The 26,367-nt window shown below is 39.9% G+C and overlaps 1 protein-coding gene across 1 annotated transcript in view; it reads left to right on the forward strand.

The window, feature by feature from the left end:
* Nucleotides 1-3,613: 3,613 nt before the first annotated feature.
* The window catches only part of LOC109933474 (MORC family CW-type zinc finger protein 4-like), a 64,351-nt gene continuing 41,597 nt past the window's right edge, over nt 3,614-26,367 (forward strand). The window contains exons 1-2 of the mRNA XM_048605313.1: nt 3,614-3,801; nt 4,775-4,991. Of these exons, the coding sequence (XP_048461270.1) occupies nt 3,614-3,801; nt 4,775-4,991 (405 nt within the window). The remainder of the gene's footprint in view (nt 3,802-4,774; nt 4,992-26,367) is intronic.

Genomic DNA, 26,367 nt, shown 5'->3' on the forward strand with positions numbered 1-26,367 from the left:
ATTACCTCCACACAATCCACAGTCAAACAGAAATGCTGACGCTGCAATGAAAATCATCAAAGGGTTAATAAAGCAATCAAGCAGCCCAGTTCAGACTTCTACAATCTTTTAATAGAGAAGTGCACTAGCTGAAAACATGGAAAGTATGCCAGTCAAAAGACTAATGCCACACTGCAGCCAAACTATTGTTCCATTGTGAAAAACTATGAAAGGCAGAACTAATAAGTCATGTTAAAAATCTCAGCGGATCAACAGAAAGCCAAATTTCACTGTGACAAAACTGCCAGGTCATTGCCAGAGCTGAGGATTGGTGAGCAATACAGAGCATAAATGTTCTCAGCTAAAGTCAGAAAATGTGGCAATATTGCATCTGTGTTAAGCAGTTGCAGAAATATATGTACAACCAGAGAATAGGCTCCTTAACTGGGGCAGCAGATCAAGAAGAAGTGAAATCTCTCATCACCAGTACTGAACAACCATCGTTCCAGAGATAACAAGGTGTAGAGCTGGATGAACACAGCAGACCAAGCAGCATCATAGGAGCAGGAAGGCTGATGTTTCGGGCCTAGACACTTCATGAAATGGGGGAGGGGACGGGGGTTCTGAAATAAACTGAAACTTCAGCCTTCCTGCTCCTATGATGCTGCTTGGCCTGCTGTGTTCATCCAGCTCTACACTTTGTTATCTCAGATTCTCCAGCATCTGCAATTCCTACTATCTCTGATACAATCATTCCAGAGGTTCACTATTCCCCAGCTTCAGAAATTGATTAGTAAAATACCATGTCAACAGTATTTATCTTGTAAATGATACTCCCTGGAGAAGGAACATTGCTCTAGGCATGGGCAGATACCAAAATAAACCAATGACAGTATACAGGAGTATCATGAGGAGATGTGCATGATTTACGGACTATATAGGAAATGCGTGCACAGAGACTGATGAAAGTGGAACTGATTTAGATTAAAAACTGTTTTGTTAATGAGCCATAATTTGCTCTATGACCGCTTAAATTGAGTAACCTGTGCAACATGTACCTACAAATAATGGTGCATTCACTTTTTAAAATGTTTTTTAGGAGAGGGGGATTTTGGTGAAATACAATTGTACTTAGTCTACTAGCTGCCTTGAAATAGTTATGTGACCCCTAAGCATTTTTTATATGCAGTCTATGCAAACTATTAAACACAGCACTTGAAATGCCAAAATACTCACGACAAAACATAGATATCTTTAACCTGCCCCTCCCCAGAACATTTTTTGAGGTCAGGTGGGATGTATGATGCTAACAAAAACCTATCTGGAACAAACCATCTCACTTTTGTTTAACTGAGTTGACACGGAGAGATATTGGTAATCAGCTTGCACTCAAGGGGTCAGGTTACCATCTAATTATTTTAATGAGATAACAAGCCTCATTTTAATTTCTCTATTTTAAGTTTAACCCTGACTTTTTGGGTCTCCTTGACATTGAGAGATGCAGCAGCTAAAGTGAATTGAAGATGTGCCATTCCAGCAGCAATGATAATTTAGGAAGCATCAGAGTGCACAGACCAGCCAAACTATTTTTCTTTGCCACACTCAGTGGCCTTCCAAATTGCTTCCCCTCCCAATTGGTCTCCAATTAAACACATTGGTTCCCCATCGCAATCCTTCCAATCTATAACTAATAGTTTAGTTAAGCATGATTTCCCTCTTATAAATCCACTATTAATGTGAGGGCAACATGTCTGTCATTCTGTTTTTTTCCTCCCAGTTATTTCAAATAGTGGATTAGTAAGTTCGTAGATGATACGAAGGTGGGTCAAGTTGTGGATAGTGCGGAGGGCTGTTCTAAGTTACAAAGGGACATTGATAGGATGCAGAGCTGGACTGAGAAGTGGCAGATTGAGTTTAACCCTGAAAAATGTGAGGTGATTCATTTTGGAAGGATAAACTTGAAAGCAGAATACAGGGTTAACGGAAAGATTCTTGGCAGTGTGAAGGACCAGAGGGATCTTGGGGTTCATGTCCACAGTTCCCTGAAAGCTGCCACCCAGGTGGATAGAGTTGTTAAGAAGGCGTATGGTGTGTTAGCTTTCATTAATAGAGGGATTGTGTTCAAGAGCCGTGAAGTTATGCTCCAGCTATACAAAAGGCTGGTTCGGCCACATCTGGAGTATTGTGTCCAGTTCTGGTCGCCTCATTACAGGAAAGATGTGGAGGCATTGGAAAAGGTGCAGAGGAGATTTACCAGGATGTTGCCTGGAATGGAGGGAAGGTCTTATGAGGAAAGGTTGAGAGAGCTAGGGCTTTTCTCTTTAGAATGACAAAGGATGAGAGGTGACTTGATAGAGGTGTACAAAATGATCAGAGGTATAGATAGAGTGGACAGCCAGAGACTTTTTCCTAGGGTGGAGGTAGCTATTACAAGGGTGCATAGTCTTAAAGTGAGTGGAGGTAGATACAGGGGAGACGTTAGAGGTAGGTTCTTTACTCAGAGAGTGGTAGGGGCATGGAATGCATTACCGGAGAAGGTAGTGGAGTCGGCCTCATTAGGGGCATTTAAGCGGTTATTAGATAGGCATATGGATGATAGTATAAGGTAGGGGTGGAGGTTAAATAGACCTTAGGTTTAGGGTAAAAGTTCGGCACAACATTGTGGGCTGAAGGGCCTGTACTATGCTGTATTGTTCTACGCTCTATATTCTATGTTGTACATTGGCACACTACAACTGTAGGAGCTGCTCGAGAGACAATAGAAGTTAAGAAGATGTCTTCAATATTTCAGGGTCATTTCCTTTAGTACACTGGGATGCATTCCCCAATTACAGCCTAGTTCAAAGGTCTATCGTCCAAGAGAGAGCCAGGCTTTTACTTTTTGCTGGATTTGGCCAAAAAACAGTTAAAAACTGTTAATCAGGTCCTGTCAAATTCAATTTCAGCAGAATCTGAGTGAAACCTGTTGTACTGGATTTCCTACATACACTGCTTCCCCTGTTTACCCTTCCACTGTCTCCCCACAGTTCATGAGGCTTATATTGGCTATTTTCACATATGAAAGTTTCTAATAAATTGTCAGAAAAGATGAACAGGCATCCTACAGGGTTAGAAGTAATTTTGAAAATGTTCACCAGCAGGTGAATTGAGAACTAATAGTCACACAATAAAGCTTCTATTGCATATTAATCAATTGACTGGACCCAAAGCATCCGCCTTTTAAGGTGAGGATGGTTCAGTGAGTTAACAACAATTATTAACTAATCAATGAGCAAGAAATATGACTTTAATTAGATTTTTTTACTAAATAGTGTCTTGTATATTTTGCTGCTAAATTTGAATTATTTTTGAAGCCAAATTCAATAAAAAGCTCAATAAAATCACAAGGCGAAGCTCAGTGAAAATGATGGATCTGCAGCAAGTACAGGAGTTCCATATCTCATACTGTGGTGAATCATGAGTTAGCAGGATATTTTCGAATGAATTAAGGTGCACTTGGAGCTCAGTGTTCCATTCAAATTTTTGTTTCATTAATTGTTTTACATTCACTTGACTTCTACTTAGTTGTCTCATTCCATGCTCAGCCAACTATATGACTTGTGTTTGTAACTTCTCTAGAAATAGCCAATAGAAAATGATCACAAATGCATCTGACTTTACTAGACGGAAAGAAGAGGAGCCCTTACCCTCAGAATCATTAGGTGCAATTTTACCGTCCCTGGAGCTAGCGAGAGAAATGGCAGGAAAAGGAAAATTATTGGGCACGTTTTCCCTTGCTCCTTTCTCGCCACCTCACCAGGTACTGGATAAGGAAAGACCATGGTGACCTTCTCACTCTGTCACCAATTAAGGCCCTTCAGAAAGTGGTTAGTTTCAAAACTGAAAGACAAAGTGACCTCACTGACTGGTGTGGGAGGCATAATTAATTCCAATCTGTGGGCACACAGAGGCACAGACTGGGGGCAAGGATGGTGTCTAAAAGCCACACTGCCCTTGCCTCTGACTCCCATAACAAGCCCTCTACCTGTGAACACCCCACATGATAAGGTGATACAGATCAGGTAGTTTCTTGCCACTGGATCCCCCAAGGTGGGCTTTAAGACCAAAAAGCTGCTGATCTCTGATTGGTCAGCAGCATCTGGCAACCCAGTACACTGGCATCAAGGCCTGTAATAGGCTAAGAAATTTGTCCATGCTCACCTTAAATGAGCTGACTGCAAGGCGATTGGTCATGTTATCTCAATGGAGGTTATGTGTTAGTTCCTGCCAAACACACCAATCTCTTATACTTAGCCCACAAACTTCTACCCATCCTTTTGAACATCAAAGATGAATTACAGCAGGTGTACATGTCCAAAGGCAGAGAGCTAATATTGGTGCACAGAAGCAAAGTAATGCAGATGCTGGACATCTAAAATAAAACAGTAAAATATGTATGTTTCCCATCTGTGCATGTACATTTGCATCCAGGACAGATGTAAAATGTGGGAAAACACAGCAACAATTATAGTGAATAATTGTAATTGAATGAGAATTAAATTTCCTGCTTTCAATCAAAATAAGGCTCATCAATTTTCGTACAATACCATACGGCACCTATGGAGAGACCAAAAGCTTAACTGTCACCAGAAGTGCCATTTTGCAAAGGAAGTTTCAGGCTGATTATAATTCGTGCTGAGTTTTCACACACCTTACAAATAATTTATAAGTGAATCTAATAAATTGTCATAGCCTGGGTACTTGATTCTTGCTTGGGACAAATTTTGTGCTCCTGACATGCCCACTTTTCCTACAGTGCTACTTGCTCACGTTTCACACCAGCAGACAATAATGCTTCACCCAGCAGCAGTGTTGCCCGTGAACCCAGGCATTCAGAAGGTCAGGAAGCATCTGAGGAAAGAGAGAAAAACACGGTCAGCATTTCAGGTTACTACGATATCATCAGAAATATTGATGAGATGGAGATGGAGAACATTATTATTGGATTCAAGATTAAGCATGCAATTGTTGCAGTATTGATCCAGCAGTTCTTTAACACTATTTGCAAAGGGTTTCTTGGCTGTCTTCTCACTACAGAATTAAATATTTAATGCTCACCTTAATGGTCATAAACAGCCAGTCCAGCTCTTAACGATCTACTTCCTCTTTCAGTCCAATAACATTAACCAGGTCAGTATTTATTCAATTCTACTGCAACCACCGCAGTATTAAAGTTTATATTTACCTAATCAGAACATTGTTTAAACGAGATTGGGAAAAATCGGCTTACACAAAGACCAATAACACAAAAGAAATGAACTTCTCACACCAATAGAAAATCCCAATGAACAAGGTTTCACTTTTTAAAATTTTTACTTTAACAAATTGTTGATAATCAAGATAAAGAAGAATTAATAATTAAATTCTATTTTAAATAGCTGGTGCAACAAAGACAGATCTTACAGACTTCTCAGATAGTCCCTTCAACATAGATGGCTTAATCTCAGCTATATTCTGTTTTCTCAGGTAGAGTTTCAATGTCTGTCTTCATGGAGGAGTTTGACCTGAAGTCCCAGCTGACAGCAGCTTTACTACAATTGAGTTTCACTAGTACAATGTCCACCAAAAAACACACCTTTGCAGATCTTTCACTTCACTGCCTCTGGAACTAGCCTTTTCAGTTTCCTTCTTCAGCTCCACCACAATTTTCCATCTCAGCTATCCAATGCTTACAGTTTCTCTACTGCTGTTGAATTGTTCTACAATTGGAAAATCTGAGGATTTAGATTCTTTCCTGTTCTGACTCCTAGTTGAAATTTAACATCACTGTCTGAGACTTTTAGTTTAGCTTCCAATTACTCACATGCTGATTTCTCAAGTCTGATAATACAGCCAGCAAATCAAATTAATAAACTTCCTCAGAAACCTGAACTTGATTTCTGTTTTGGATTTGGGATTGTCTCAAAAAAAAACACAGGCTTTCAAAGCACAGTGAATGCAGAATACAGCTTGCAAACTTAGGATATCTTCAAGACTGGTCTTCTTTATAGAATCTTTCAATTTTCTTTCCTCATTGAGCTTGGAACAGTCTCCAATCCTCAACCACTTACTTAAATGACTTTAGAACATTCTGAATAAAGAGTTATATAAGACTTGAAACATCAACTGTATTTCTCTCTGCACAATGCTGCTGAGTAGTTCCAGCATTCTCTGTTTTTGTTTCAGAATGGCACAAAGTGCTTTACAATGAAGAACATTCAAAGTGCAAATACTGTTGTATTGTGGGATGTGAGGATAAGAAGAGAGCAAGTCACAAGAAGTGGAAGAGGCAGAAAGGAGGTTTGGAATATGGAGAACAGTCAGGAAAATATGTTTCAAGAGAGGCAATCCCAAAATGTCTCTTGGAATGTAGAAAAGTCCATAGCAGCAGAAAGTGGGTTTGTACCTTTCAGTGGCGTGGCGCATTTAAGTCGCTGCTCCTGAATAGCTTACTCTGTGATGTGGAATGGAAAGGGCAGACGCTAAGAAGCTCTACAATTAAGGAGATAACAAAGTGTAGAGCTGGATGAACACAGCAGGCCAAGCAGCATCAGAGGAGCAGGAAGGCTGACGTTTCAGGCCTAGACCCTTCTTCAGAAAATTACAATTAAGGAAGTAGCCAAGAACTCCTAAAACCCTTTAACTGTGTGCAGGCCTTTATTCAACACTGCCACCTTGTGGATTTTTAAATGGAGTTACGTGGGCATTTAAAGGCCTTAAAATACAGGTGCGGGGAGGGGTAGTTTTTGCGGGTCGATTGGGAATCAGCAGGGTCAGGAAAATTTGAAAACAAAAAAAAACTGGGAGTGGAGCAGAGATAACAAGGTGTAGAGCTGGATGAACACACCAGGCCAAGCAGCATCAGAGGAGCAGGAAGGCTGACGTTTCGGGCCTCGACCCTTCTTCAGAAAGAACAGGATTGGCATCATGGTAAGTAAGGTGTATGTAATTAATAAAGAATCTCAGTAGGTGTCAATCTGCCAAAGGTGGAAGTCATTGAAACGGAGTCTCAGTGACAGAGTATCTACACAAAAGCTTTGAGATATACTTCCTGCAAGAAGCTGAACAGTCAACTGTGTGCCCTTCTTATATTATCAATTCATTTTCCTAATTATGTTTTCAAAGAGAAAACGTTCAAGAGATGTGATTTATGATTCCAATTAATCTTTTGCAGAAGTCGGACATTTTTAATGACATCCTCCATTTCATTCTACTATAATCATTGATTTATATTATGAGAAAAACCATAATCTGGCTGTTGATCATTATTACCCTGAGATTCAAAGATCTTGAAACTCATGCAAAAATGAATTCAAAAAGCCTGGAGCTATTAGAGATCTGTGACCATTACTGGAGGCATGCTCAAGTTGAACCATCACTTGACTGATGCCAATAAAACACTGACCAAAAAAAAGTTGTTTTCACAAAATAATCTGACAACTGTATTGTTTTCAACACTGCCTGTTAATATCCTCCAAGAGACTAGAATCTTATTGTTTTCAGTTTTATATTGTGGATGATATGATTTGAATCTAATTAAAAGAATTGGCAGGTAAGAAAAACTGTCAGCATATGTTGCATTGGCTGGGTGGATATATTAAAATTTCTCAAGTTACCATTTAACATTAAAGCACAAATGGACATCTCTTCTATCAAATGAATCCAGAGTCTAGGATCTTGCACTCTCCCATCACATATTCCTTAGGATAATAGGGCAAAGAAATGACTTGGAAATTTTGTACAAGCCAACTCCTCAGACTTTAAAATCATCTCCTTGGTAATTTGCTGAGTACTGTGCTATTGTGATCTTTCCATAGCCATTTCAATGGAATGGAGAAGTGTAAAATACAGTCATTTAGCCTTTGAGAGAAAAAAATGGAGAACACTGTCATGGTAACTTATTTAAAATTATGGGCGATCGCAATTTGTAATTGAAATATAGAAATTGATAATAAATTATTAAACAAATTATTGATGACTAGAGGTAATGTACCTCGATTCATGCTGGAAACCATACAGGATCATCTGCATTTGGCAAATACATGTTAATTGAGTATCTAACACACAGATAGACCACTGGTATGGAATCCCAGGATAGCCTCAAGTTTAAAACTTTACATTTTTGCTAATTCCAATTTGCATAAAGTAAGCCATTTCATTTTTTACCCTGTCCCATATTGATAGCTACATCACATACCAGACATGTTCCTTACGGCCAACATTTATAATCAGATACAAATGGCATTAATGCTGGTGCTTGTTTGCAAGTCAATTGTAACAAGAATGTAACACAACATAGGGTTGCCTTCTTAATAAATCAGAGCCTATTGTTATCAATTCAAGGGAAATTTGGGTCTGTCTATGTTTGTAGGTGAAGTTAATGCTTAAGGGAGATTATATCTAACTGATAGCTATCATTTCTGTTTTTCTCCTAAAAATGTGAAGGTTGCATTATTCCCATAGGGAAACTAACTGTCCACATTTCTCAAATTAAAGGGCTGATCCGTACCAGAGATTGCAATAGTTATTTTGGCATGTTTCATGGAGGATTTCTCTCTGTGAGGCCTAGGGGTTTTTTTTATGCAATCTTCCAAAATATGCCTCATTATCTATCCAACATGCCAGCATCATGTTCATCCACTTACCGCAGGCAGAAGTAATAGTTGCTACCAGGACCTCCCAGGATTCTTGGCAGCACTGCAGTCTTTAAAGTTCATCCGTGCACGAGCACTACAGTCATTAAAGTTCAGCCATGCACCAGGCCAAGTGCTGACTATCCATCGCTGCTCTGCATGGTTCCAGTCAATTGTTGTAGTTATGTCAGACAGAGGGAAACTGGCACCCAATTTTGCTAATTGGGGCCTGGTTGATTGATGAAGTGGGAGGTACAAGGTGTCAGTGCCCTCGGACCATGCCCTCCGATGTTGGTGACTGATGGAGGTCTGGAGGAGTGAGGTAGCAAGCTGTGGTCACCAGGTTATTGCTCTGAGTTCCATGTTAGGAACTGTTGCTGTCTAGTTTCTGTCTGACAAATGGGAGAATGGGAAACTGCATATCAATGAAGTGAGATGATGTAACATTGAGGATGTTAATGCATGCTAATAGAGCCTCTTGTTGCTCATTGGGAAAAGCTTGTCTCACCGTTCTCACTTGGAAAATGGGACTCTTTGCTCTCGACTCTGAGAAGCTCCTCACTGACCATTGCAGATGAATTCCCTTAATTTCCTACTTGTTCAGCACCGGAAAGATTCTGCACAAAATACTCCAATGTTAGAACCATTTGAACTAAATTAACAAAAGAAAAACAGGGAAGCAGGTGGGAGGAAACATTGCCTTCCAAAACCTAGATTGATTTTCTCTGTCCCTTTTAAATTCTCATTCATGCATCCAGCAGCTGCCTAGAAATCCTTCTGTTATAAAGCAGAGGTTGATCCCCCTCTGAGCACTAAAACCAAAGCACCTCGCCCTATAATCTGTAAAATGAGTATGAAAAGTGGTGTAACCTGCCTTTCAGCAACTTCTAGTGGTTAAATAAAATCATTCCCTGACACTCACTTTAAAATCAACAAGTAACAATTTAATAATCTAACTCTAACAGTGAACAAATTAACAAAACTATTAACAAACCAAATAAACCCCTTCTAACTACTAACTATTTCTGAATAAAACAAGGTTCTAATGGTTTGCTGTTCCAATAAATATAACTCCCACATATATAATAGAATTTACAGCCAGGTTACAACTCTTTTGGAATGCTCAGTGCCTTCTTTGTTGACTATTCTGTCAGGAATGCCTTATCTGTCGATGTTTATCTCAGGAATATTCACTAGTTGTGCCGTGGGTACCTTTTTTATTTAAATGGCGCTTTCTCTAAGACATATAAGAGTCTGTGAGAGCTAGTGATTCTCTCTTGAGAGCTGCAGGCTATTAACTCTGGCAGGTGGCAGTCCAACTGTCCCCTTCTTTTTTACCCTTGATGACATATCAATTTCTTCCAATAGGATTGGTCCTATGTTGTCAAAACCATCAGGTTTAAATTTAATTGTTCTGGTATCTAAGTGCCTGAGTCAAATTGATTGGCTAAATTCAAAACTTGTTGTCTTGGCAAAAAATGCTGCTTGGCCCGCTAATTGTACGGCCTTTTGATACAAATGTTTCAATTTGGGAGCTCTCTGTGTACTTGCAAAGTTTCAAGCTGCTCACAAACTTCCTTTTTTAAATCTCTAAGCATAGAAAAAAGCATATCATCTTTTAAAGGGACCACACAATTCTTTCCCCCAAACATTTTACAAACACCAAATGTTAACTTCCTGCCTCCCAATCTACAAGTACTCTGCCAACTTCACAACACTTGAGTATGAGAAAAATTGCTGGAAGCACTCAGCATCCACCTGGGCTGCTGTGCATTCACACTACTTGCTGTTTGTATTTCAGATTTTCAGCATCCACAGTAGTTTTCTTTTGTTTGAAATCCTGGACATCGATTGCGCACACATGAACATTGCTGTAATTAGAAACCTAGGAAATTGTGGGTGAAGTACGAGTTTCAGCATCACTCTCTTTCACATAATGGAGTCATAGAGTTGTACAGCATAGAAACAGACCCATCGGTCAGCTCACCCATGCTGACCAGATATCCGAAATTAATCTAGTCCCATTTGCCAACATTCGGCCCATATCCCTCTAAATCTTTTGAATGTTGTAATTGTACCAGCCTCCACCACTTCCTCTGGCAGCTCATTCCATGCACATACCACCCTCTGCATGAAAAGGTTGCCCCTTAGGTCCCTTTTAAAGCTTTCCCCTCTCACCATAAACCTACGCCCTCTAGTTTTGCATTTCCCCAACCTAGGAAAAAGACCTTGGCTATTCACCCTATCCATGCCTCTCATAACGGTATAAACCTCCCTTCAGCCTCCGATGCACCAGGGAAAATAGCCCCAACCTAGTCAGCCTCTCCCAATAGCTCAAACCCTCCAACCCTGGCAACATCGTTGTAAATCTTTTCTGCACCCTTGCAAGTTTAACAACATCTTTCCTATAGCAGGGAGACCAGAATTAAAACAGTATTCCAAAAGTTCCAAAATATCAAAGTGAAGCTCCTAACTGTTTCTGGCAGGAAATGCTGTGTTGATTAAAGCAGCCAACAGAGTTGAATATAACATGAAGAACAGGGACAAGTGATCACTCCCACATTTCAATTTCACTATGGCTGTAATTGATTTTATATGTCAGACACAATCAAGTCTGAAATTAGAAAAATGAAATCACATTGTGGGCAGATATGATGGTGTAGTGGAGAGAATTCTATGTATCAGTTTAGAACTCTTTTTTTTTCCTGTCAGAACTTCCAGAGATCAGATCAATGAGGGTACCACCAGATTTCATTGTGGATGATGAGCCCCCTGTTCGAGAGAAGTTTGCTTTGAAAATCAAGTAGTAACAAAAAATAATTACAACTGGTAAAAATTTTCAGCAGTAAGAACATGGGAAACTCTGTGAAAGCTTCTGTGAAGAAAAATCAGAATTAACGTTTTAGGTCCGATGACCCTTCCTCAGAATGGAGGAGGGCTCACCGGACCTGAAATGCTAACTCTGATTTTTCTTCACAGAAACTGCCAGACCTGCTGAGCTTTTCCAGAAACCTTTGTTTTTGTTCTCTGCTTTATTCAGCTGCCTTCTTGGTTGGTCACAACAAGGCTAATTTACAAAAGGATCCCTTCTTCTGTCAGTACATGTCTCCAAGACCTAAATGAACTTTAAAAAAAAGCGGCGAAGAAGAATCTTTTGAAGAACAGTCATTTTGGACTTGAAACATTAACTCTCTTTCTCTCTCGGCAGATACTGCCAGACCCATTGAGTTCCTCCAGCATCTTGTTTTTATTCATATGCAGTGTATTGGTTCGAAAGTAACTTCTGCTTCTAAGATGAGCCAAATTATCAGGATTCTCATAACTTAACAAAAGAATGAGTTTATTAATTGTTACATGGAAAAATAAATAATAACACAATACACATGCACACTGATGAGAAATAAGAGGTGAGTCGAATAAAAAGTAAAATAAAAGTTGTGCAGATCAATCTCTGAATTCTTCGTGAAGACCATATAAGATGACACTGCAGCCATTTTTGGGTCGCACCAGTCACATTGATGTTGGCAGTTGAACAGTTGACTTTCAAGATTTTGGATGAAGTCGGTCAACTGAAGTTCCTCATTCCTGATTCTTTTTTGAATGGTTTGCAACACTCAGAGTTTCAGAAAGTTTCCTTTCTTTACCTGCACAGCACAGGTGCATACCGGCTGTGCCGAAGCTGTGGCTTATACATCACACTAGATCCATGCAGCATAATTCTAACACAGCCTAGTACTGAAGGGCTCTTTTAAACCTGCTTTCGCATGTTCCTGGAAGGGAAAATTGTAATATGTCCAAAACAGTTGGCTCTCTGCAAGGGGGGTAGGGGTGAATGTAGCGTCACAGGGGGGTAGGGGTGAGTGTAGCGTCACCTCATTATCTCAAGTTGCTTCTGTTCATTTGTTTTGACACATTTAGATGTTGCATTACATTGGTCCCACATAAAATTTTTGTCTGGCAACTCTGACTTTACACCTGCAGTTATTTTGTTTCTACAACAGTCCTCTTTTGAAAATCACACATTTTCGAATTAAGGGCGAAAAATGCTCATAGTACTTTGGATTTCCAATTCATTGTTATAAAACAGAATGTAAGTTGGGGCTTTATTCATTGAGGAACAAGAAGACATAGATGTGACCTTATGAATGAGTAATATAGTGTAGATGTGAAGAGCATGCTTCCACTTGTGGGAGACCCCAAAACTAGAGGCCTTCAGCACAAGATGGTTCTGTACAGGATGTGGAACTTGCGACTATAGGAAGCAGTTGTGGTAAAGAATGTAGTTGCTTTAAAGAAGAGATGAGCCAAGTACATGAGAGAAAGGTGTCTGGAAAGAAACACTGAAAGAATGAGATGAGATAAGGTTGAATTTTGTGATGTATTAACATCAGCACAGACTTGTTGGGCTGAATAGCCTCTTTATCATTCTCTTTCTTTTCAATATAATGCTTTTATTCAAGCAGCATGTGCTGAATTGAGAATTACATTAAAAATTATAGAATCATTTTGGTCCACCTACTTTAAAGATAATTCAGCTACTTTTTACTGTCAGATTCAGTAGCTGCCACAAATCAGTATCAACAAAGCTATCATCAATTTTCATTGCTTAGAACAGCAACAGAAATGGATGCAGAAAAATGAATGAAATTGCACTGTGCTATGCTGGCATACAACTCATTTATCTACTTGTATGTAATTTCCAGCTCCTCAGTTTTCATTGTGGAAACTTAATTCAAATTGGTTAATATTTCCAGGAAAATAGGGGAGACATGTTCTACAAAATGTTCTTATCTGGCACATTGCAATTTCATCCAATTAACACTTAGATTATTTGAGTTTGGGGGATCACACTCATTTGAAATAACAAGAAACCAATAGGTTTTCCCTTCCCTGAAGTTATTTTCTGTCTTATCACCTCCGAGACAGCTGTTAAGATTGAACATCAATCACCGTCAGTGGTATAAGTAACCCTTTCAGAATGATTACTTTATTCTGACTTGCTATTACTACAAATTCAGCTGAGGAAATCTTCATTAATAATGCATTCTTAGTTATTTACAGAATGTGCTGGCGCATTTAATTGATCTCATATACAACATAACACAAACACTGCTCAAATTCAAGAACCAAAGGTTATGAAGTTCTATTACAGTTGACATAAACATTAAATGGAAATGGGTTTTTTTGTGCAGCTAAATAATTAATCAAGACAGTGTTTTTATTATATTTGTTTCTTTGTTTATTTTACTTCACCTTAGGGAACTAGTACGTTCCAACAAAATCCTTGCAAGTGAGAATAAATTGAGATGGGAGTAGAGGGTGCATACGTCGAGAGGTAGAGACCACAAATGAGTAAATTATATGTGGTGCATTGAAGAACAGATTTTTGAGTCAAATAGCCATTTGTCAATTAATATTTTATGCCATTTTCTTTCAGCATGTGGTAGTTGAGTGGGTAACATGAGCAGCATTTATACTTGATTGCTTATTATTATCCTAATACTTATGAGGTTAAGCTCCCAAATTGAGAAAATGTCATTAGTCTGGACTCACCTCTATGTATGCACTGTTCAATTCCCAGATCCTAGAAGACACAGAAAAGAATAAATTTCTAAACCATTCACAAATCCTCTACCATAAGCCCCCTCCCCCTGCTCCAATTGCTCAAAGATTTATCAGTTTAAGTCAAGAAGCTGAAACTTCCTCGGGACAAAATGGATGGGTGGGCACCAGACCAGTCTTTCTCAGTGCACAGCAGTGGTGTTCATGGCTCATCAAGTAATTCTAACATTGTTACAGAGTTTTTTGGAAGGCTGCTTAAGCAGCTGAATGCCTCCATGGAAATCAGGAGAGCATGCATGGCACACCCTACACTCACTTGAAAAGTAACAGTCAGAATCCTACAACTGGAATATGGCCTTGAAGACTCCCCATTGGTTGCAGATGTAACAACTCAAAAAAAAGTTGTGGTTGTTGGAGGCTAATCATCTCATCTCCAGGACGTGCATCAGGCACCCCTCAGGAAGTGCTGTTCAGCTGCTTCACAGTCAAATTCTCTTCATCATAAGGTCGATAATGGAAAAGTTCACTGATAATTCAACATCATTCTTAGCTCCTCATGTGAACAATCATGAAACTGGGCAGCTAAACATAGACAGCATCCAGACTTGGGCTGTAAAGTGGCAAGTAGCATTCAAACTCAAGTGCCAGTATTTGACCATCTCCAACAAAGGAGAATCCAACAATCTCTTCTTGACATTTTTAGGATGCTATCATTGCAGACTTATCCACTATTAATATCCTGGGGATTATAATTAACCCATATCCTAAATGGAGCAATCACATCTTTACTGGAGCTACAAAACAAGGTCAGAGATTGGGAATTATATGGTGAGTATGTCACCTTGTTTGGTTTCAGGGAAAAATAGGGGTCACACTGTTTGAAACAACAAGAAATTTTATTAAGGAGGTGTTCAGTGTACAAGACAACAAGCTACTCTGAGCTCTTTCCCTTCAAAATGGATGATGGTGTCATCATCACATCACATGATCAGACTGTTAAAGTGACTGTCCAACACACTTACATAAACATACAACACACCTCCTGAGTCTCCAAAGGCTATCTGCCAAAAATCTGGAGTGTGATGAATACCATCCACTTCCCTGCATGGTTTAGCTCCAATAACACTTAAGAAGCTCACCACCTTCCAGCTTAACACAGCAAGCTTGATCAGCACCCCACCTGTTATATCCTACTGTCCTTACATCTGTATGCTGCAAAGAGACATGTTTATGATATTATTAATGCATCATCGTATGGAATCTAAGATGATAACCTCATACACCATTGTAATTCAAATCATTTGAAGCATAAACATGACTTGAAGCATGCTCCTCTCTTGTAGTCTAATAGCTTAATGCTAGCTCAGACATTAATGTGCCTGTGAATGTAATATTTTTACACAATGGCTATTTGTACTAAATGTTCATTTGATACATCATCCCTATGATATTCACATCCAGTTTTTATTTATATTGTGAAGGATAACATAACCATTGGTATATCAGGTAAAACACAAAGTAGGTAGCAAAATCCACATTACCATCGATCACTTTCAATATTCACCTCCTTCACCATTAATATGTAGTGGTAATCTTGTGTGCCAAATAAAAGATGCACTGTAGCAACTCATCTTGGGCCCTTCAAAACACCTTCAAAACTCATGATCACTATTACTTAGAAGGGCAAGGGCAGCTGCCACATAGTAACAGTACATCTGCAAATTTCCTTCCTGAATTGGAAATACATTGCCATTGCTTCACTATAGCTGCAAAATCCTGGAACTCCTATTCTAGCAGCATGGTGGGCGCATCAATCACAACATGGACTGCAGTGGCTCAAGAGGGCAGCTTGACACCCTCCTTCTTAAGGCAATTAAGATGGGCAATAAATTCCGCATCGGAAAGGAAATTTCATCCAATGAGTGAATAAAAGCAATTCAAAATTTAAGCAGTCAGAATGAGTTTTGGGGAGGCAGACTTCTCATTCAATTAGCCAAAATATCTCTGTGCACTGTGGATATTAATGGTCGGACCAACTGGCACTAAATTTGGATTGCTGTCGACTCGAGTCCAAAATTATTCTTGTGATGCATCCCACAGATACTGCTGCAGCTGCATCAACCTGTCACTAGGTTTTAATGCCTACCATTTTGAGTAGGGCATCGTTATTATCTTTGCACAAATCTCCTTTACACATTTTGGTTTCAATCATCAGAGAAGTAAGATGAATCATATCTATTTTTCAGTTATTACTTGAAGTGTAAAAGAACCGTATTCCATAGATTTACAATGTTAGATCATTATGTTGTCATTTGTGATGAAAAATTACTCAGCACTGTCACTGATCTATAACTTTATTCTGCTTTTACACCTTTCAGTAAATTTTAGTATTTTTAAGGGATTGCTGTTCTATTGATAGGTGATGACAGAAAACCTGGGAACATGCCCTGTTATAATATCATTCCTATTAGTGATCTTAACTTTATGTATATTGGTAATGTCATCAAGCTTCTTCAAATTTATCTGATTGCAGGTCAGATCTTCAGAGAATTATGTGAAGCAGGACAGTAACAGCTCAGAGATTGCGCAGTTGAATTACGTTAGAATGCATTCACATCCCTTTAATGTATCATTTTGCTACCAGTTAGAAGCCAAACCATTAAATATTGCCAGCACACTGCAGCTTCTGATTAATTTTGACGATATTACTGAATTGCTTTATAGTGGGCTGAACCCATTTATTGCAGGCTATCATCAGTAATCACTGTATTTCAGATTGTTAAGGGAAAAGTCACAATTCTTTTGTGGAGAAGCTAACATGTGAAGTTATATACGAGTGCACAGTTGAGATGAGGTCTTTCACTAAGCACTGTTGAGTACAGTACCATCAGGGTTTGTAATTTTGTACGACAGTGAGTCAAAGAAAACTCTGCATTTGGTGGCATGAAGGAAGGGAAATCAGAGAAGTCAAAAACCTAACATAATTACTCAGAATTCTGTATGTAATCAATGGGTCAGAAAGCATCTGTGCAGTATGAAACACAGTTAATATTTCAGATTGACAATGTTTCATTACAACATCAATTTAAAATGTTAATTTTAGTTTCTCACTTTGACTTCTGTCTAGCCTCCTGATTTCCAATTTCCTGCATTTTCAATTTTAATTTCATGTTTCCAGCATCCACAATATTCTGCTTTTGCTACCCAAGATTCAGTTAGATCAACAAATCAAGTACAGACTTTCAAATGTAAAGGTACTCAATATAACTGATTTTCTTCTGTTTAAAGCCAACATTCTCACTGCGGAAAAGAACTCCAAAGACAATAAAATGATGTAATAAATTTTGTTTCATGTTAATTACTGTAATGACTAGAACAATATTGCACTGAATCTTGCCATTTTTGATTCATTTGTCTGATTGTCACATGAATTGTCGTTGATCTGGAGCGTTAAATGTTTCTTTCCACAGATAATGCCTCCATCCTCATTATCTCCAGCATTTTCTGTTTTCATTCCAGATTTCCAGCATCTGCAGTATTTAGTTCCAGTGATGAATGCATCTATGACTGACTTTACCAACTATTTCTATGGGCTGTGACATAACAACTGAACAATAACCATGAATACCGATCTTCTCAACATTTCAGTCAGCAAAAATGTAGCTGAGCTGTGTCATTTTCTGCAAGGACAGCTGTAATGGCAAAACAGTGTAGGGCTAACACTTACAAATGCTGAATCCTCCAATATCAACATTTTGGGGTTTCCATTGAGCAGAAACTGAACTGGACCCGCCATATAAATACTGTGGCTAATGTGACAGATGGAATTTAATCCTGATAAGTGTTACATGGTGCATTTTGGGAAGCCTAATAAGGGAAGGATATACTCAATGAATGGTAGGTCCCAAGGGAGTACTGAGGAACAAAGGGACCTTGTTGTACAAGCCCATGCATCCCTGAAAGCGTTAGCACAGTTCGACAGGGTCTTGAAGAAAGCATGCAGGATGCTTGCTTCCATTAACTGTGGTGTAGAGTATGGGAGCAGTGATGTCTTTTTGCAACTTTGTAGGGCATTCATTAGGCCACAGATGGAATAGTGTGTACAGTTCTGTCACCACACTATTGGAAGGATGTGATTGCAATGAAGAGGATACAGAGGAGATCCACCAAGATGTGTTTTGGGATGAGAAGTTTGAGGAGAGGCTGGATAGGCTGTGTTTATTTTCTCTGGAGCAAAGGAGGCTGAAGGAGAATCTGATTGAGGTACACAAAATTTTGAGAGGCATGAGTAAGACCAGAGGGCACAAGTTTAAGGTGAGGAGTAAGTAGTTTAGAGGAATCTGAAGAAAGACATTTTCACCTAGAATGTGGCAGAAATATGGAACAGGCTGCCTGAAACATGGTTGAGGCAGGTAATCTTACAACATTTAAGAAGCATCTGGACAAGCATTTAAAATGCGAGGGCAGAGTAGGCTATTAATCAAGTGTAGGTAAATGGTGTTTGTGGGTCAGCACAGACTTCGTGGGCCAAAGGGCCTGTTTCTATGCTGTATGACTGTATGAGTCTAAGACCAGGCCAGAGGTTTGGAATTCTGCAGTAGGTAACTCACTTCTTGTCTCCCAAATGCTTGTCCCCGTCTACAAAGCAGAAGTCAGGAATGTGTTGGAATACTCTTCACTTACCTGAAGGGGTTCAGGTGCAACAACACTTGACAAACCTGAGACCATCAGGACTAAACAGCTTGCTTCTTTGGCACACCTTCCATATTCACTCCCTTCATTACAGTGGCAGGAATGTATACTGTCTATAAGATGGACTGCAGCAACACATCAAGGCTGTTTTGAAAGCACCTTACAAATTCATAACCTCTGCTACCCACAAGAATAAGGATACCAGATACATCTGAACCACCATCTGCAAGTCACACACTCTCCTGACATGGAACTATGTCATCATTCTTTTACTGTCACTTGGTCAGATTCCTATAGTTTCCTTCTTAATACCATTATGGATGTACCAACACCAAATGGAATACAGCAGTTCAGGAAGATACTTAACCACACTTTTTCCCGCCCACATAATAAAAGTAAAGGCATTTCCATTAAGTACACCACAACTAAGAAAATGAGCAGTGGTCACACAGAGAAGGAGAAACTGCTGCATAAGAGATGAACAGGGAGTTAGGGGTCTCAGTTGAAGATCACGTGTTTTAGAAGCAGTTCCCATATTTGAAGTTCGACTAGGAACAACATGCGAGATGGCAGTATTTCAATAAGGATGACCACGTTGAAATCTGACAGATGCTGCTATCCCAACTGCAACTTCAGGGAAAAGTAAGAACTGCTTTGCCAGTTGTTGTGAGATTACTTTGGCAATGAACATTTAATACATCTGGTTCCTTCTAAGCTGAAACTGGAGAACTTTGTAACATCTCTCAATTGCCATTTAATGTTGTTTAAGAGATTCCAGTGAGGATCCCTTTTCAATCAGAGGTAACTACATTTTATTTCTCTTTCCAAGAGACAAGCAGGCAGAATTGGCATCAGTCCTCAATCAGATTTCAGCATTCCCCACAGTGCAGGGAGTTATTGAGTTCACCCAGTGCTTTGTGTGCAGCTCATGCACTGGAACCAAAAATGATTTCACCCCTTCAGCTTGTAGGTGGAGTGCGTGACCACAAGTAGCAAAGCACACAGCTCAGTAGCCAATATTCTGGCAGCAGTCTTACAGAGTCATTGAGTCATTTGACACAGAAACAGACCCTTTGATCCAACTTATCCACATCAAACAGACATCCCAATCTGACCTCCTATATCCCTCTAAACCCTTCCTATTCATTTACCCATCCAGATGCCTTTTAAATGTTGTGATTGTACCCACCTCCACCACTTCCTCTGGCAGCTTGTTCTATACACACACTACCCTCTGCATGAAAATATCACCCCTCAAGTCCTTTTTGAATCCTTTCCCTCTCGTCTTAAATCCGTACAGTATAGTTTTGACTCCTCTATCCTTGGGAAATGATCTCTACTGTTCACCCTGTCATGCCCCTCATGATTCTATAAATATTTATAAGGTCACCCCTCAGCCTCCGATGTTCCAGCCTATTCAGCCTAGCTCCCTCTAACTCAAACCCTCCAGTCCCAGCGACATCCTTGTAAATCTTTTCTGCACCTTATCAAGTTTAACAACATCTTTCCTATAGCAAGGTGAGCAGAATTATTCACAGTACTTTAAAAGTGGCCTCAGCAATGTCCAATGACCAATGCAGAGACCAGCATTCCCTTGAACTGCATCTAATATTAGGACAGGAAAACAGAATGCAGAGGTACCTGTCATCTATTTAGAGTCATAGAATCACAGAGACGTACAGTATGGAAACAGACCCTTTCGTCCAACTTGTCCATGTCGATCAGCTATCCTAAATAAATCTAGTCCTATTTGCCAGCATTTGACCCATATCCCTCTGTTCCTAATCATATACCCATCCGGATGCCTTTTAAATGTTGTAATTGTGCCAGGCTGCACCACTTCCTCTGATGGATCATTCCATACATGCATCACCCTCTGCGTGAAAAAGTTGTCCCTTAAGACTCTTTTAAATCTTTCTCCTCTCACCTTAAACCTATGCCATCTAGTTTTGGACACCCCACCCCAGGAAAAAGACCTTGTCAATTTACCCTATCCATGCCCCTCATGATCTTATAAACCTCTAGAAGAAACTAATTCATCATGTTCTGCCTCCTTAAGTTCTATCACTTGAAGAAATATATTAAAAAATCAGCCTGTAGCATTATCCAAATGCCTAAGGGAAAAGATTTAATATCCAATTTTCTGTGCATTGTAGCTGATGATCAGAAGTTACCTCTAATGCTAAATACTGGGAAAGTGTTCGCTAGTAATTTTTTACTCGCCTCACAAATCAACAATTCCAATTTATTTCACTTGCTCCCCATTTCACAATACAACATTGTTGAGAAGTGAGTGTCTGAGTGCCTACATGGCCTTATTCTTAATTAATTGCACACTTTTAACATTTCATATGGAACACTGGAATGTGGACAGCTGGCAGCTATCCTAAATTCAACCACACTATTATCACTCATCTTAATGTGCACTAATAAAATATAGTCATAATGCACAATGTTAACAAGGTCTTTTCATTTGACAATAACAAGACAATCATCCATCCAATTATGTTACTTTCATAGTCTCCAGCAATGCTGTTTCAGCCCTGCAGTGACTAAAAAAATGTTAAAATGCAGACAAAAGGCTATCTATGCAGGCTCCATTGGAACCTAAATTTACATTTTGCCTATAACTTTAAAGGAACCTATTACAGATCAACCTCACACAGCTGCTTATCTCCCAGAATGCTATAACAAGGACAAAGGTTATCAATGCAATGTGAATATGGAGAGATGGTGCCCATGGAACAAAGTGAAAGTGAAGCTAAGGCTAAGGATCAGGCTCAGAAGAACTTGAAAATCACTGATCAGCTTGGAGTGTCATAGATATAGCCTGAAAAGCAGTAATGAGGATAATGTCTACGACTAACTGTGGAGGATATGGTATGGCACTGCGAGTGCCTTTGGAAATGGAGATGGCATGGCTTAGGAGAGAGATTAAGTTATAGATACCCTAGTTGTGATGGGTGGGAGGGAGTAGGGAGTACTCATATAAATAAGCACAAAGACCACTGAGAAGGGATATTGATGTTTGTAGAGAGTAGGGATTTGTCTGAGTACACATTTAAATTTGAAAACAGCTAGACCATTGAATGGAGGTACAAGCATGATTTAGTATCCAGGAGGTGACACTGCAATTTGTTACAGTACTGCTAAGCAGAAGAACCTGATTGTAGATTAGAGATACCACAGAGTAGGAATAGCTACAGAAGCTAGGTTGTGTTAGTATGGATAGATGGGCAGAAGAGAAGAAGCAAGCACAATTGAAGGCTGAAAACTACAGGTTAGGTTTTTGATCACTCTTATGATGAGCAGGTGCAGAATGGGGGCAAATGATTCAAAAGTTGGATGGGCTATGTTGTATATTAAATATGACCACAGTTTTACATCAATTCCATCCACGTACAGTTTATTCAATACATTTCAGGGGTGGAATCCCAATACACTGACTCAAATTGATTCTAGTGTACAAATTGGTGTTATTTCATTTATTAGAAAATGTACACAGTTGTGCAAGAGCAGGGAGTACACTAGATGGGGATTGGGACATCTCGTGCGATGTTTAGAAGAAACTGTAAAGGTTTGCTCCCACATAAAAGTGGAGAAGCGGCAAAATCTCTTTTGGTTTTCAGAAAGAGTGAACATTTTGTTTCAGTTACCTATTTGTGTATTTTCTATCTTAATTGCAGACACAATTGGAATTAGAATTAGTCGTGTGTACTCAAGTACAGGAATACATGAGTACAGTGAAAAGTGTACAAAGTTGCCATTCTCCTGTGCCATCTGGACACAAAACCAGAATTTAAAAAAAAAGCAGAAATAAAAGAAAGCCCAAAAGGTAAGAAAAACATCCAGATTTTAAAGTCTAAGTCTTATCCCCTTAAAGGATTTTGGAACCACTGATGCAGATACCTGGGCCCAGCCATGGCCTGGAGTCTTGGTAAGTCTCACATCATTCACAGGGAGGAGCTGTGTTCTTGCTGCTGTTGCCACCATACCGATCTCTGGAAGAGCTTTGCCACTGCTGCTGCCACTGGCATGCCCGAACACCAGGAGGACGTTCCTGCTGCCACTGCCACCACTAACCCCCATCACCAGGAGGAGCCACATCTGCTGATGCCACCTCCGACCTCTGGGAGGCTGCCGTCATTTGGCTCTTGCGACTGAAGCCATGCTACCCCCACCTCCAATTGCCCAGAGGATCTCGGCTAGACCACTGCCACCTCCGATCACCAGGAGGAAGTACATCCACTGCCACTGCTACCTCCTGGCCACAAACCAACGGGAGGCAACTGTCATTCTGTGCATGGCTCGCTCTCACTTTTGATGCCAATGCCACCAATTAAACGACTGCAAAAGGTTTCAAAGGAAAGAAAAATGAAAATAAAACAAAAAATAAATAAAAGGAAAAGAGCAGAGGTAAAAAGGAGATAAAAGAACGGAAATGATAGGAGCCAATGTGCCCTGGGCTCAGGACCCTGTACGCAGCCCTGCTACTCCATTGAATTGTAGTTTGAGTGAGAACAAAGATAGTAGAAAGAAGTGTCAGATAAAATGCAAGGACAGGCATATTCAATGGTAAGGCACAAAAGAGTCAATGGGCAAATGGAAAAACCATGCAATCTCTAAGAAGGCTGAAGTTGATGGCTATAAGGAGTCTGTCCCTTAATATCGGTACACTCAGACAATGAAGGCCATCAGTTTAACTGGGACAAGGTAACCACAGTAGTCCAAACCAAACATAGACACGCACGGGAATTCCTAGAGGCATGGTTCTCCACCCATAACGCAATCAACAAACATATAGAATTGGACCCCATATACAAACCCAAATAGATCGAAACCGGAAATGACACCACTCATCATAATGGACCAGACAGTAGAAATTCCAAGCGGAGGCTCCATTGATGATGTCACCTAGCATGGTAACGAAATGTCTGAACGAGAACAAGCCAGCTCGATAAGCAAATCAACAACCTCAGTCTTCCCCTGGATTGGCGACGCAGGATTCAGAAAATGGCAGTGCACTATGTCTGACAGAAGCTGGTGACTCAAAACTGTGCGCAAAAACCTAATAGTAGACATGCGGAAAGGATAGCAGCATTTTAAAATTAGGCTGCACAATGCAACTCGGAAACCACAAACAATGAAAGGATTTGTTACAGAAGGAGCTGAAAAGAAAGCAACTGCAAAAAGAGAATCAACCGGTGTGTTAGATCTAAGCTTAGTCCCAAAACCTCTAAGCCTTCTTAGCAAGATAGAGGAAAGAACTTAATGAATGCATTCTCAATAAAAATTGCACAATTTTCTAGATCGATTTCTGGACAGGATTTTGCTGATTATGCTTTAAATTTGATTCAATATATCTAGAGCTGGCAGGTTAATAGGCTTTAAAAACGTACATGTTCAGAGAAATTTCATTGGTTGCCTAGGCTCCACATGTGACAAATCGAAAGAAAATTGAATGAAGTGAATTGTTTGATAAGAACACCAGATAGAATGAAAACTCACAGATTGTGTCATGAGATTATGCTCAAATGGTATTTTGATTGGAGCAGAAAGCAAACAGTGAATGTGATATTTGTTACAACTCAGAATAAACAATCAAATCCAATTAAATCTGAATTTGATATTCCTCAAATTATTGAGTTACTTTCCAGAGGAAAATTGAAATGACCTGAAAGAGTTATTACAATCACACCAAGAGATATGTGAGAATAAGCTGGGAAATGACAGCATGATTATGCAGGATGTAGGTATTGGAAATACTGTTCCAATTAAACAACATCATTATAGACTTAACTGTCTAAAATTGGCACAGGTTCAAAAACTGATAGAAAGCATGCTTAAAAGCAAAATAATCAAAGTGAGTTGCAGTAAATGGAGCTCGCCCACAGTGACAGTGCCAAAACCAAATGATACCCAATGCTACCCAATGCTTATGTATTGATTACCACAATGTCAGTGCAATTATGAAATCTGATTCATATCCTATTCCATAGCTGGAAGACTGTACTGAGAAGGTGGGACAAGTGACCTACATTTTGAAGTTGGATTTACTCAAAGGATATGAGCAGATGCTTACATCAATGAGACTAAAGGACATTTTGGCTTTCATTACACTGACTGGATTTTACCAGTTTAAAGTTATGCCATATGGTATGAAAAATGCACCAGCCACATTTCAAAGACTAACCAATAACATCATTTTGGGATTACCCAATTGTGTGGTGCACATAGACGATCTGCTGATTTTTAATCATACATGGAAGGTACATTTGAAGCATCCATTGGAATTGTTCGATTGACTTCAAAAGGCATGCTTGGTGATGAGAGACAAAAAATAAACTGCAGAAGCTGGAATCCAAGGTAGACAAACAGGAGGCTGGAAGAACACAGCAAGCCAGGCAGTATCTGGAGGAAAGGAGCAATCAACAATTCAGGTACTACCCTTCTTCAGGCTTGGTGACAATCTTGGCTAAGATAAAGTTCCCAAAAACACAAGTCACGTTCCTGGACGATATCATTGGACTGTGTTTCTGTCAAATAAACACTCTGTTCCTCGCACTCTATTTCAGCACCTCTGCTTCTTGCACACTGTTTCAGGCCCTCTGTTTGTCACACTCCATTTCAGCCCCTCTGTTTCTCACACTCTGCTTCAGCCCCTCTGTTTCTCGCACTCTGTTTCTCGCACCCTGTTTCAGTCCCTCTGCTTCTCGCACTCTGTTTCAACTCCTCTGTTTCTCACACTCTGTTAAGTCCCGCAGATTCTCGCACTCTGTTTCAGCCCCTCTGTTTCTCGCACTCTGTTTCAGCCCGTCTGTTTTTCGCACTCAGTTTCAAACCCTTTGTTTCATGCACTCACTTTCGGCCCCTCTGATTCTCGCACTCAATTTCAGCCCCTCTGTTTCTCGCACTCTGTTTCAGTCCATCTGTTTCTCGCACTCTGTTTCAGCCCCTCTGTTTGTCGCACTCTTTATCAGCCTCTCATTTTCTCGCAATCTGTTTCTCGCACTCTGTTTCAGCCCATCTGTTTCTCGCACTCTGTTTCAGCCCCTCTGTTTCTCGCACTCAATTTCAACACCTCTGTTTCTCGCACACTGTTTCAGCCCCTCTGTTTGTCGCACTCTGTTTCAGCCCCTCTGATTCTCGCACTATGTTTCAACCACTCTGATTCTCCCACTCTGTTTCAGCCCCACTGTTTTTCGCACTCAGTTTCAGCCCCTCTGTTTCATGCACTCACTTTCAGCCCTTCCGTTACTCGCACTCAATTTCAGCCCCTCTGTTTCTCGCACTCGGTTTCTCGCAATGTGTTTCAACCTCTCTGTTTCTCGCACTCTGTTTCAGTCCTTCTGTTTGTCGCACTCTGTATCAGCGCGTCATATTCTCGCAATCTGTTTCTCGGACTCTGTTTCAGCCCCTCTGTTTCTCACACTCTTTTTCAGCCCCTCTGTTTCTCGCACTCTTTTTCAGCACCTATGTTTCT

Source organism: Rhincodon typus, chromosome 14 (assembly GCF_021869965.1).
Source record: "Rhincodon typus isolate 14 chromosome 14, sRhiTyp1.1, whole genome shotgun sequence".
NCBI classification, from domain to species: domain Eukaryota; kingdom Metazoa; phylum Chordata; class Chondrichthyes; order Orectolobiformes; family Rhincodontidae; genus Rhincodon; species Rhincodon typus.